This window comes from Balaenoptera borealis, assembly GCF_965194805.1.
Source record: "Balaenoptera borealis genome assembly, chromosome: 7".
Lineage (NCBI taxonomy): Eukaryota > Metazoa > Chordata > Mammalia > Artiodactyla > Balaenopteridae > Balaenoptera > Balaenoptera borealis.
The window spans coordinates 5714484-5726498 of record NC_138864.1 but is presented as its reverse complement, the minus strand read 5'-3'; the positions used below and the strand labels follow the sequence as shown (position 1 = coordinate 5726498).

Below are 12015 nucleotides of genomic sequence, written 5' to 3'. Positions count from 1 at the left end.
CCATCCCGGTGGAGGATGGTGACTTCAGGCTGAGCACAGATCCCCGGAGCACCGCCCTGTGACCTCACCACCAACCAATCAGAGGAGGGTTACACACCCTGAATCCCGCCCCCCAGGTTTTGCCTATAAAACCTTCTTCCCTGAAACCCACGGGGTCTTTGGAGCATGAGCCAGCCATTCTCCTGACACGGCCCTGTGACAAATAAACCTTTCTCGGCTCCGAACTCTGACGTTTCGGTTTGTTTGGCCTCACTGTGCACCGCGCACAGGGACTGCAGACATATACCCAGGACAGAGAAGCACGAGAGGGCAGGGAAGAGACACGCTCTGTCCAGAACACGTGCTCAATGGCATCACAGGCACAAGGATCCGGGGTTCCACCTTCTCAGGCACCCACCACGAGCTCCCAGCCTCCCTCAGTAACCTACTCTCTCTCGGAAAGCAGAGAACAGAAAGCACCTGCGTGCCTCCCAAAGAAAGAGGACCAGAACTGGCCTGCCTTTCACCTCTCCTGACCTGGCCATGATCAGGAGCGTTCCAGACATGACCCTATGGCACCACAACCTCCACTGAATTACATTTTTTTCAGAGAAGCGCAAAGCGCTTCAGATGTAAAATGCTTTCCTTTCCTGTCTTCCATGTACTGTGTGCTGTGCAAACTGCAGGTCTTGATGGGTCTCCTGGAAGCCTGGAGGACCCAGAGCAGCTACAGGTGCAGTTGTGCCCCACAAACCCCTGGACTCACAGCTGACCCTATACCCCTCCACACTTATCCTCCCAACACTCCCAGAAGGCACCGCGCCCTCTTTTGTTCATGGAATGAAACTTGCGCAAAGCCACACTAAGTTAGGGAAATGCCTACGAGTGTTCCTGATACTAACAGAATGAACAAGCATGATATATACAGCGCAATCGTTATGCAGTTGTACCTATCATAGGAGCAGGAATATAATGAAAATTTTATAGCAGCTGGGCACAGTGTCATCCTAGCAGCTGGTAATGATTGGATGAAAGTTAAGAACAAAGGATCACTTGAAGATAAAAGATGCGCTTAATACTCTAAAAATAGCTTTATTGGTATTTTAATTCTTACTGAGATTATAATCTTTCCAACCTCCCTTTAGTTGCTATCATCTCCCATCTCAGAGTGGGAAACACATTCTACTTATGCACCAATTTTTGAAAACAGGAATCCAATACAAGGCATGTACGTATATACACTACCAAATGTAAAACCGATAGCTAGTGGGAAGCACCCGCATAGCACAGGGAGATCAGCTCGGTGCTTTGTGACCCCCTAGAAGGGTGGGATAGGGAATGTGGGAGGGAGGGAGACACAAGAGGGAAGAGATATAGGGATATATGTATATGTATAGCTGATTCACTTTGTCATAAAGCAGAAACTAACACACCATTGTAAAGCAATTATACTCCAATAAAGATGTTAAAAAATAAAAAAATTTTAAAAAACGATCCCCCACCCCCATACACACAGGCAGCTTCATGGCACATCCAGCACTTAGCAATGAATAACCAGAACAGAAGTTTGAATTCTTCCTTCTACCTGTGATGGCTGCTCTGGGATGCGTTTGGGCTTTTGAGATCAAAATGCTAGTAATTCCTCAGCCTACCTCATGGGACACTTATAAGAAATGACTAAAAAAAAAAAAAAAAAAAAAGAAATGACTATGGAACTACACACAGTGCAAACAATAAATAGTATTAATTAAAAACTAATTCCTTGTCTTTGATCTTGTAACACTTAGATTTTCCTATGAATCTAAAACTCCAGAGAATCATTTGGCTACAGCCCCATCCCAGGCCAACATGGAAGGCCCCTCCTCTGGGCTCCACCAGCTCCCATGGCCAGCTTTACTTATGCACTTCCAGGCTGCACCCCAGAACATCTGGGGAGGCATCTGCCCAGCTCCCCAGTCCTCCAGGAGCATTTTGAGGGAAGGGTTCCAGACTTACTTCTGTAGTATGGCCAGGGCCTGGTTCCTAGTAGGTTCTCATCAAAGCTGTCTGTCTCTCCAAAGGGCTGAAGCCAAGAACTGTCTTAAACAGGTTTGCCTGGAGATAAACCCTGGGTGTCAGGTTGTTAGAACTCCAAGGACCCTCAAGGAATGTAGGGCCCTTACCTTACAGATGAGGAAAAAGAAAGCCAGAGGGGAGATTTGCTTTGTTCCCATCATGCAGCCGATTAGTGGCAAAACCAGAATGGAAACTCATCTTTTCTGACCAAATCCCAGCATCTCCACACTTTCTACATTACCTATAGATCTGTCCTTCTCGGCTTTTATATTAATATTCCTACAACACTCAGGAATTCATTCCTAAAACTCACTACACGCTGTCACATCCTGGGCACATTCTCAACTTGCAGATCTCAGAGGCTATGGTCTGGGCACCCTGAAGGTTTCCTTCGCACCTGCCTCCTTGTTCAGCTTTGGGGGCTGGCGGTGCCAGGATGCCCTCTGCTGCCCGGGAAACCTCTGGCATGCCAAGTCAACTGGCCAAGTCCAGTTGGACTGAGCCGACCATGGGGGACTGGAATGACTGAGCAGCTGTGCAGTTGTCTCCCAGGCTCGGTAGTGAAGAAGCAGGGCTTTCGGGCGGAGTTCGACCCCGGCCAGCACAAGCGCTGGATGGCATCTCCATCCACGCCAGTGCCCCTGTGGGGCTGGGCTTTTGGTTCAAATAAGAGTGTAGGGGGTAAAAGCATGCTTGACACATGAATCTGCTTCTTAACAGCTGTGTTGCCTTCGACACCTTTTAAAAATATTCTGTGTCTCAGTTTCCTCTTCTTTATCATCTGGAGATAGTAGATAATAATCTACTTTACTGCGTGGTTTGAGGTTTAGCTAAGTTAATACAGGTGAAAAATGCAGCCTAGAGCCTAACATACAGTAAGCATTCAGGAAATAGCGCTACTAATATTACTACCAGTACTCACCTAAAATAAAACCATTTTTAACCATAACCTGGACTCCTGGTTTTTGCTGTCGACTATGTTTTGGCATCCATTGAGCAAGCATTTTTTTCTTTTAATTTCTAGAACATCTGCCTGATACCCAGCACATAATCTAGGGAAACGGCTTATTTACGTGAATAGTCTCCCTTAATGAGCTATTAGCTCAAGAACACATCCCAAACAGCAGGGTAAATTACCCTGTGTTTGAAAACAGGGCGAGCATTTCGGCAGCAACACTTTTAACTCAGGAGCAGCCAATTAAGGTTAAAAGTACAGCCAGTGATTTTGCTCGGGCTGTTCGCCTTAGGGCCACGGGCTTCACTCTAAGGAAACCCTTTTATCGTGAAGACCGAGCGAATGCACGTGGACTGAGCACACGGCTTGCAAAAATTACCTCTGCCCTGAAAAAGAGGGGTCTTGCTGAGGGGACGCGGCCACAGCGCCGCCCCGCTCTGAGAACCACAGAGTGCCTCTTCTCCAAAGTGGGGACTCAGAGCCGGATCACCCTCTCCTGGGACGGGCCAAGTCGCCCGGGCGCTCGCCTCTTACCACGAACTCCTCCAGGGTCTGGTAGGTCTTGCCCCGGAACTCGCAGTAGTTCTTCCTCTCCTTGCACTGCGGGCAGCACTGGCTCGTGTCGACGTGAATGCAGCGTGGGTGCAGCCGCGGGCACTCGGGCTGCGCGCACAGCGGCCCCTCCTCGGTGCACAGGCATGGGCAGGCCGAGGGGCCCGGCGCGAACTTCTCCCCGATCGCGTACACGAAGCCGCTCTCGTCCACGCAGCCCTTCCCCCGGTAGTCCGGGTACGCGTACTCCTCCGGCAGCTCGGGCGTGGGCTCTGGGTCCGGGCCCGCCGCGTCCTGGGCGGCGGCGGCGGCGGCGGCGGCCGGGAGCTCTTCGTGCGGGGTGTCCCCGCGGGGCCGCCCCTGCAGGTCCCCGGCCCCGGCGCCCCCGCCCTGGGCGGCCCAGGCCTGTTTCTGCCTGCTCCACGCCTCCCGGCCGGCCAGCCCGCGGCCGCCCTTGCCCTTCCAGTCCCGGCCGCCGCCGCCCTCGTCCCTCGCCGGGCGCCCGAGCTCGCTCACCCGGCCCGGGCCGTCCCGAGACGCGTGCTCGCGCTTCTCCTGGCCCGGCCGCTCGGGCGCCCGGGCCAGCTTCTCCAGCGGGATGCTCGGGCTGCACAGAGCCACCATCAGGCAGCAGGTGAGCAGGAGGGAACCGGACAGCGCGCCAACTGCCATCGCACTGGAGCTCGGCAACCCCTACCGCGTCCCGGCGGCCGGGCGGCCGGGGAGCGAGGTCGAGGGGCGAGTCGCATTCACAGCCCGGGCGCGCGCCGCCGCCGGTCTGGAGCCGCCGTCCCTGCGGAGAGAAAGCAGCACAGCTGAGTCCCGAGGCCCGCGCGCGCCCGGCCCGGCGGCTCCCGAAATGGACGCGCCGGACCCCGAGGGCAGGGGCGGCCTGCCCGGCGCCGGGGCGCGGCCCGGGGTCCTACACATCCCAGACTGTGGACACGGACACGGAAGCGGGTCCCAGAAAAGCACCGGCCCGCAGTGTTCCCCGTGTCTTCGTGATTAGCGGGTGGCGGAGCAGCGGCGATGCGGCTAGCAGGGCCCGCGCCCCCTGCAAGGCTCGGATGGAGCCACAGAACTCCGGAGCCCGGCGCCCTCTCCGGGTCCCGGCCACACTTCCCTAAAGGCTACTCAGCGGAGAATTCCGCAGTGGAGCGGTCGTTGACGGCCGTGCAGGAAAATAAGAGGGAAACCCTTCCTCGCTTGCCCGAGGGTGTTTGGGGAAGAAGGGCGCGAGGGGGCTAAGAAAGCTCCCAGGACCCGGTGACTCATCCTAACAACTTTGCAAACGCCACCAGTGCGGGGCGCAGACGCCCCTTCCCCGCCCTCCGCCCGAGGCCCGGTTGCCCAGAAGGTCCGTGACTGTCCCCCAGCCCAACCCCCGTTGCCGGTTGCGGGTCGGGGCTTTCGGAAGCTTTGGCTCCTCCACCAGCCACCCGGCAGCCGCTCAGCGACTCGGGGCGCAGACCAGAGACCCCTGCGTGGGCCGCAACGCGCAGTCGCCTAATTTCTTTGACCCAGGAGGGGTCGTGGCGGTAGAGCAGGGGGGCCCGGCAGCACTAGGGTGTGCGGTGGAGGAGGCCGGGGATGGCGGGCGCCGGGCGGGGCGAGCCCCCCTCACTCTGCCTGTCTCCGAAAGCCTCTCTGGTTCCCAAACTTTATGCCGCCCAAAGGGGCCGATGGAACCCTAGACGCCGCAGGATGCTGGCCACCCAGCCTCTCTCCACCAAGCCCTCCAACTCCCCTCGCCCTCCAATTCAGCGCGCCTCCAGGTGGCTTCCTCCCCCTCATCCCCATCCCCCTCAAGCAGGCTCGGGTCGTCCGTGCCCTCTGCCCACCCCCATCCCCGGCCCGGCGGACTTCAGCCCGGGCGATCACCCATATGTACAAACTTGGGCTTGGGTTAGGGGGGCTCCTCCCGAGCAGCAGGGAGGCGGAAGGGCGCCCCGGGCGCGGACACCCAACATGGACCCTCACCCCACGGGGGCGGGCGCCCCGCCTACGTACATGAGCACAGGGCGCCGGCCGGACGCGGGGCTAACGGCGGGCGCTGGGGCAGCAGCGGCGGGCGCGGCCCCGGGGCGCCGGCGCCCATCCTCCGGCCGGTGGGGGCCCGGCGCGGGGCGCACCGCGGAGAGCGCAGCCCCACCTGCGCGCTTCGCCTGGCGCGTGCACCGGCTAGGGCGTCTCCGCTGGCAGGCTCATCGCACCGCCGGCGGCCGGGAGCCGTGGCCCCAACTCGCGTCAGCGCCCGGGCCGCCCTCCGCCGCTCATCCTCAGGTCTGGTCCCCGCGTCTCCGCGACGAATCGTGCCCCGGGGCCGCCCCGGCTCGGCCTCGCTCCTCTCCTCCAGCAGACGCGGGGAGCTCCCCGGACCAGGCAGCCGGAGGCTGGGGTATCCGCGGCGCGTCGGAGGCAGAAGAGACGCCCGGAGCGTGGCGGGCGAGTGGCGCCGAGGCCGGAGTGGGAGCCCGCGCGCCCGCCTCCCGCCTCCCGCCTCCCGCCCCGCGCGCTCCCCGCCCCCTCCTCTGCGGCCCGGGTGCGGGAGGCGTCGCCGCGGCGGCCGGCGCTGCCCAGGGGTTGGAGGGCCTCCCACCCACCCGCCCCCTTCCAGGCCCGAGACCCACCTGTCAGTTTGCAGCCCAGCCGCCTCCCCACCTCCGCCCCCGGCTGCCATCCTCCGGCCTTGTCACTCACTCTCCGCTGGACCTTTCATCTGGGCTTTTTCCTTTCCTTTATTCCTCCCTTTAATTTCTTCCTTCCTAATTGGCCCCCTCTGGCTTTCCTCCCCGTGGACGGCTTGGTCTTGCGACTGTTGAAAAACCAGAACCAAAGTGTGTTCAATTTGGAATTCGAAGGCCGTGTTAGCTTAGCAGCCTGTGGGAGGGTTTTTTTTTTTTTTTCCTCTTTACATTCAGAAACCCGGAGGTATAGGCGTGTAAGAGTCAGAAACTCATAAAAACCCGTTCAGCGTGCTTTCCGACTCTCTACCCATCTCTCCCCGGTCGATCCCTATGTCCCCCCTTTCCTGCCCACACTCTCCTGTCACCGAATAGAAACATTTCGGGTTAACTTCGCTGGAACGCTAAACTGTCAAGCAGAGGCCTGTGTGATTCAGACTTGTTTTTACTCTTTGATCTTGATCAATGGACATGCTACTTTTCTTGGATAAAGGAGAAAAGGAAACTTCACATTAACCCCTAAAATGGGATTTTTATTCTAGAGATGTCCATTCCCAAGGCAATGGTTCCTACCCTGTCATCTTAGAATCACTGAAAATGCTCAGATGTATAAACACACAACCTTTCCCCTACAAGGCCAGGCCCTGGGCTGGGGTGGGTGCTTTGAGACCAATTCCTGTTCTCTCCCACCTCTTGATAGGGGACAAACCAGATTTAAATGAACTGCAGAAAGGCCCTCTCCCAGCCACAGAAAGACTGGGCGAGGAGAAGAAGCTTCTCCTTATCTACCAAAACAAAAACAAAAAAACAAGAAAATGAAAAAAAGGGTTGGGTGGAGGGTTTCAATGTCCAGAAAGTTTTAAGCCCTTCTGCCTTTGCAGTCCCTACCCCCCTTTTCTTCCTGTCACTTGGAGGCAAGGGACGGGTCACACTTGCCTGTGGGACAGAGCAACCTGGCCCTCCAGTCATTACATATCATGTTTGTTTTTGTTTTGACAAGAAGGCCTCTCAGAAGGTTACACTGACATAGCCCCAAGTAGATGTGACGGATCAGAATAAAACGCTAATAGTATGTGCAGAAGATTCTACTTCTGGCTGACAAGTTGGTTGGGGGTCTGAAGGAGAGAATCATGAAGTCTCTTCCGATCCCACCTCAATCACGGGGCCCTTGAATCAGAAAACCTCTGTGCCAGCGCGCGTGGGCGCAGTGGAGAGCCCTGAGGATGAGACCGTAGGGCCGCCCGGGAAGGGGCCTGACAGAATGAGGGGCTAATCATGCTGCCCAGTGTCCCAACCTCTTCATCTGGGCAGCGACTCTCAGAGACAGTGTGGTAGGTCAGACGAGATGAGGGGAGAAGTAATTTTAGAAGGATTTCTGTCCTTAGTGGCGAACAATGCCCAAGCCGCCTTGATTAGTTGAGAGATTCAAGGAAGCAGCAGGGACTTTGCAGGTATCGAGGGAATCTGATCCACTCCCCCCACCCCCCCCACCCCCCCCCCCCCCCCCCCGGCCACAATCCCTCGCTCCCTCTCTCTCTCTCTTTCTTTCTCTTTCTTCTTTCCTTCCTTCCTTTCTTCCTTCCTTCCTTTCTTTCTTTTATCTACATTCTTCTCAGGCTGCAGAGTAAGAGGTGGCAGCAGAAAGATCTCTGGTCATGGAGTAAGGTGACATGGGTCTCACTGTGCTCCACTAGGGGACAGTTTTGTGACCTCGGACAAGTCAACTGCTGTTTCAGGGTCCCCATTTTCTCATCTTTAAAAGGAAGAAGAAAAAAATCTCTAAGTGGATAGGAACCCCAAAGTGCTCTGGGACAATGGCATGTTTCTGCCCCCAGCCCTGTTTTAATCTGCTTTATTAGTCTTAAACCAACCAGCAGAAGCCCTGAGTCTGCGAGTCTGTGCTCAGCCCCACGCCCATCCTGAGCAGCAGGCAGGGCAGGTGGGTTCCAGGCCAAGTTCAGAGTTGCCTCCTCCTCACCTTTGCAGTGCCCTGAGGCATAACTCATTTACCTTCCTCTTCACCAAGGCTTGTTTCTGTCTCTGTTTCAGGTCTTGTAGCCTCGGACTGTGTCTTAGCTCCATGGAGTCTGCACCCACCTCTGAAACAGTGGCTTATTAGACAAGGGGCTGGAGCTGTGCTTGATTCATCTTCCTGTGCTTACAGCCCAGGAGGCAAATGAGGAGGGAGGGAGAGAAGAAAAAGGGAAGGAAGGGAGGATGGGACCGGAGAGGGAGGGAGGGAGGGAGGAAGGAAGAAGAGAAGGAAGGGAGGATCGGACAGAGGGAGGGAGGGAAAACTGGGAGAACAGTGCTTGTGCCTCACAGAGTCCTGGGCCCATTCATAGCATCTCACTTATTTCACACAGTACACCTGGTCTTGGGGACACCATTATTGTTTGCCATTTTGCCAGTGGGGAACCACACCTCAAGGAAGTTGTGAGTTGGCTGAGGTCCCAGCTCACAGGGCAGGAGCCAGGTGACCCTGGAACCTCAGACTCTAACTCCAGGGCTTCTGGTCCAGTACCACAGCTCCCTGCCTCGGTGGCGCTCTGTCCCTGACTTACTGTACGTGACACGAGGTTCTCCCCAGCTTCCCAATCCAGCTGATCCCACGTGACTTCACATTCTGGGCCCTACTCTCCTGAGAGCACAGAGAGGCAGAGGGGATGGGAACGACCAGAGCTGTCAGGTCTATCAGGGGACGTCCTTGTGGTCACATGTTTAGACCAGACCAACCTACCCTGGGGCTCAGTCTCTGTCCTCCGAGGAATCGGGGACGGAGTGATACCTGAAATACTGAGGGAAGGTAACTCCTTGGAGGAAAAAGTCAGACCAGGTGCCCTGGGAAGGGAGGCACATCAGAGGATAAAGTGGGAGGAGATGTCAGGAAACTTGGGTCTGCCCCCTGTCCCCGGGGGATGAGACAGGGTTGTCTGTGGGAATCGAAGGGGCAGAGGTGGTGTTTGTGGCTTGAGAGTAGAAAAGAGACTGTGGGATAAAATATGGCATGAGGTTAGGAGGATGAAAAAAAAAAAACAGCTGCGAAACAGAGGGCCTGGTGGAGACTGGAAAGCAGATGCTAGGGGCCAAGCGCCCTGTGCATTTTCTCCACGAGTGAAGAGCTGCTTGTGGCTGCAGGAAGAACTTCTCCAGGGCTGGCCATGGACGGGGAGGGCGCTGCCAGCGCTGCCAGCCCTGCCAGCCTTACAGGGAGGGGATGCAGAGCGGCTTCTGTGGGAAGGAGAGCCTTCTGGAAACTCCTGTTCCAGGTAAAGACGGGGCAGAAAATGCAAAACCTCGAGCCTCTCACGAAATCCTGCTGTTCCCTGATTGTCTGGGCCCAATGCCTAAGGGTTGCTTTTATTTAGTTCACACCTTTGCAAAGCCGCATTTACCTTGAATTCTGGACTTGGGCCAGAGAAAAGGAAAAGCTGTAAAGTCTTCATCTTTCTGGGTTAGAAGGAGTAAAAGCCACTCGCACCTGAAATCAGGGTCAGCAGGATTTTTGTGGTCAGGCAGAAGGCGGACCACTAACTCAACGTAATGAGTGAGAGAAGCCACCTGCGGCGCTCAGGTGTCTTTTTATGGTGTGCACAGAGCAAGCTGGCTACTAAAGCTCGGCTCTGGATTGGGCTACTGGTCAGCAGAGGCAACAGCTCCATCCCGATCAGCCTTTGATCCACGGCTGGGGTGGAGAGTTACCGCTCCCGTGCTGGCCCTCTGCACAGGCTGCCTGATTACACCACACCTCGGGGACTCATCCCTCCTGCTGTTCTACCCAAAGTCAGCAGCATCTGTTCAGATAATCGAATGGATGACTCACAGATAATTCTTCTAAAATCAGTGGCAAAAGCATGTTTCTTGAAAGGAAGTGGCCAGGGATCCATTTCGAATATACTATAACGGCCTGCACTGCATTAACATCCCAGACCCCCAGACCACATACACGTGGACCAATACAGAAGTTTCCAAAACAGTCCTAATGGAACCCGGGCCCCTCAGCATGGATTGGCCTAAGAAGGATAGCACAAGGCTTTGGGCTTCTGCTGGCACATGCCGTGCCCTCGGAGGAGAGGGTCTGTGTGCATCGAGCAAGGGAGAAAAGCCTTGGGTGACACCATTTAGGTCGTTTTCCTCCTCCTTTTGGACAGCTCCAAAGGAGGCAGCCTGGCAGGTGCTGGGTGCCATGCTGACCCCGGGCAGGCTTTTCCTTGGTTGATAAAGGGAGCCTGGGGTCCACTCTGGAGCACTTCTGAGATGGGATGTGTTTTCTAAGGACTGCATCTCTGGCTCCTGGTCTTCCCGGGAGTCATGGACCAGACTGGGCAGTGGCACAACCAGAGACCTAGCTTTGTTTGTACTCTGCTCCCAGGTCCCCCAAAGTGGGCCATGGCACCGCACAGCAGAAGGCAGAGTACGGGGCAGAGCGTATCTCCAGGAGGACCCACAGCACACGTGGGTGGCACACATGTCTGCTGGAGAGTCAGGCAGTGTATCTTCCTGGGACGGCTTCTCCCCCAGGCCCCAAACTGACTGGCCTCTTGACCCTTCCCTAGTATGCCGAGGACACTTTGAAGTTCTCTGGGGGATCTCCAAGGCTCTCCAGATGTCACCAGCTCCTGGAGCAACGCCAGCACCAGAGGAAGGGGAACCTGGCCGGGGACACTGCTTGGGCTCAGGCCCTGGGCTTCCGACATGACCATGTGCCTCACAACGATCATAAAAAGTGCTTCCTTGCCGCAAACTACTTCTGCATAGACCCCAAACGTGGGACCATCCAGACATCCAGAACTTAGGGGGACGGTGTCTGAGTCATAAATCTGAGATACAGCTGGAAGGAAATGGTCAGTGGTTTGCGCATAAACCAGGAGGAATCAAGGACCGAGGGAGAGTGTGGGAAGCGTGTGATGGCCAGGATGTCAGTCAATGTCATTCATCACGTATCTCATGTTAACCGTTCCTCCCGTTCCTGCTGCACACAGAGCCTTCCGTGGAGTCCATGTCTATGGTCCTCGCTGGGTGGGGGTGGTGATTTGGACCTGCAAACCAGGACAAGGCTGACACCATCAAACTGCCCACACAGCCAACAGCCTTTTATTTTCAAATCCACACTACTGAGCATCTGTAAGACAGTGTTGCATATACTTGCTTAATGAGCCCTCTCACCTTCCATGCCCCAACCCCCTTATCGTAAGTCACTCCTGTATCCCTAGCTCCTGTGACCTGTGCAGTATGTAGCTGGGCCGTGACAAGCGTTTATCAGATGAATTAGGGAAGAATGCAGACAGTGTGATCTTTGAGGATCTCACCTTGCCTGCATCTCCAGCTCCTCCCCGACCTCCACACTGTGCTTGGTCACGCAATGAAGTCCTGCAGGTGCACTCGGGGGCCTCTCGACTTCCTTCTGCCCTCCGCCAGGCTCTCTTCACTCTTACCCTTCTTCTTCTCACTCAAAAATATGCAAGTTAGGTTTTATCTCTAGCTCTCCAGAGAAACTCCTTTCTTCCAGCACCAGGCATAAGGAAGCGTGAAGCTTCTCTGTAGTCTTGAGCCAAGAAGAAGTCTCGTCCACTGCTCTGTCCGTGCCCTCTTCATCCTGTTCTCCCTCACTTTCTTGCAAGATTCAAGAAAGAAATCCTTTGAGGAATTGATTGAGGGTTGAGGGATTCAAAACCTGGTCACCACCACTGGTCAGTGAAGAGTTACTCGGGTCTCCACTGGCAAGGGTTCTCCATCATATACTTGTGGAGTTGGTCCTCTGTACACAATCATCAGTCTTCATTTTATTCT

At 55.7% G+C, this 12015-nt stretch overlaps 1 protein-coding gene across 3 annotated transcripts in view; it reads right to left on the bottom strand.

Annotated features, from left to right (window-relative positions):
- VWC2 (von Willebrand factor C domain containing 2) overlaps positions 1–7697 on the bottom strand; it is a 121670-nt gene extending 113973 nt beyond the window's left edge. For 2 of the 3 annotated variants that reach the window (XM_082399304.1, XM_082399306.1), the window contains exons 1-2: positions 5552–5615; positions 3524–4334 (exon numbers count right to left, since the gene is read on the bottom strand). In XM_082399304.1, the coding sequence (XP_082255430.1) occupies positions 3524–4213 (690 nt within the window). In that variant the 5' untranslated portion in view covers positions 4214–4334; positions 5552–5615. Of the gene's footprint in view, positions 1–3523; positions 4335–5551; positions 5616–6171 lie in introns of those variants that run through there. The other variant, XM_082399305.1, reaches the window with a different exon arrangement.
- Positions 7698–12015: the final 4318 nt, after the last annotated feature.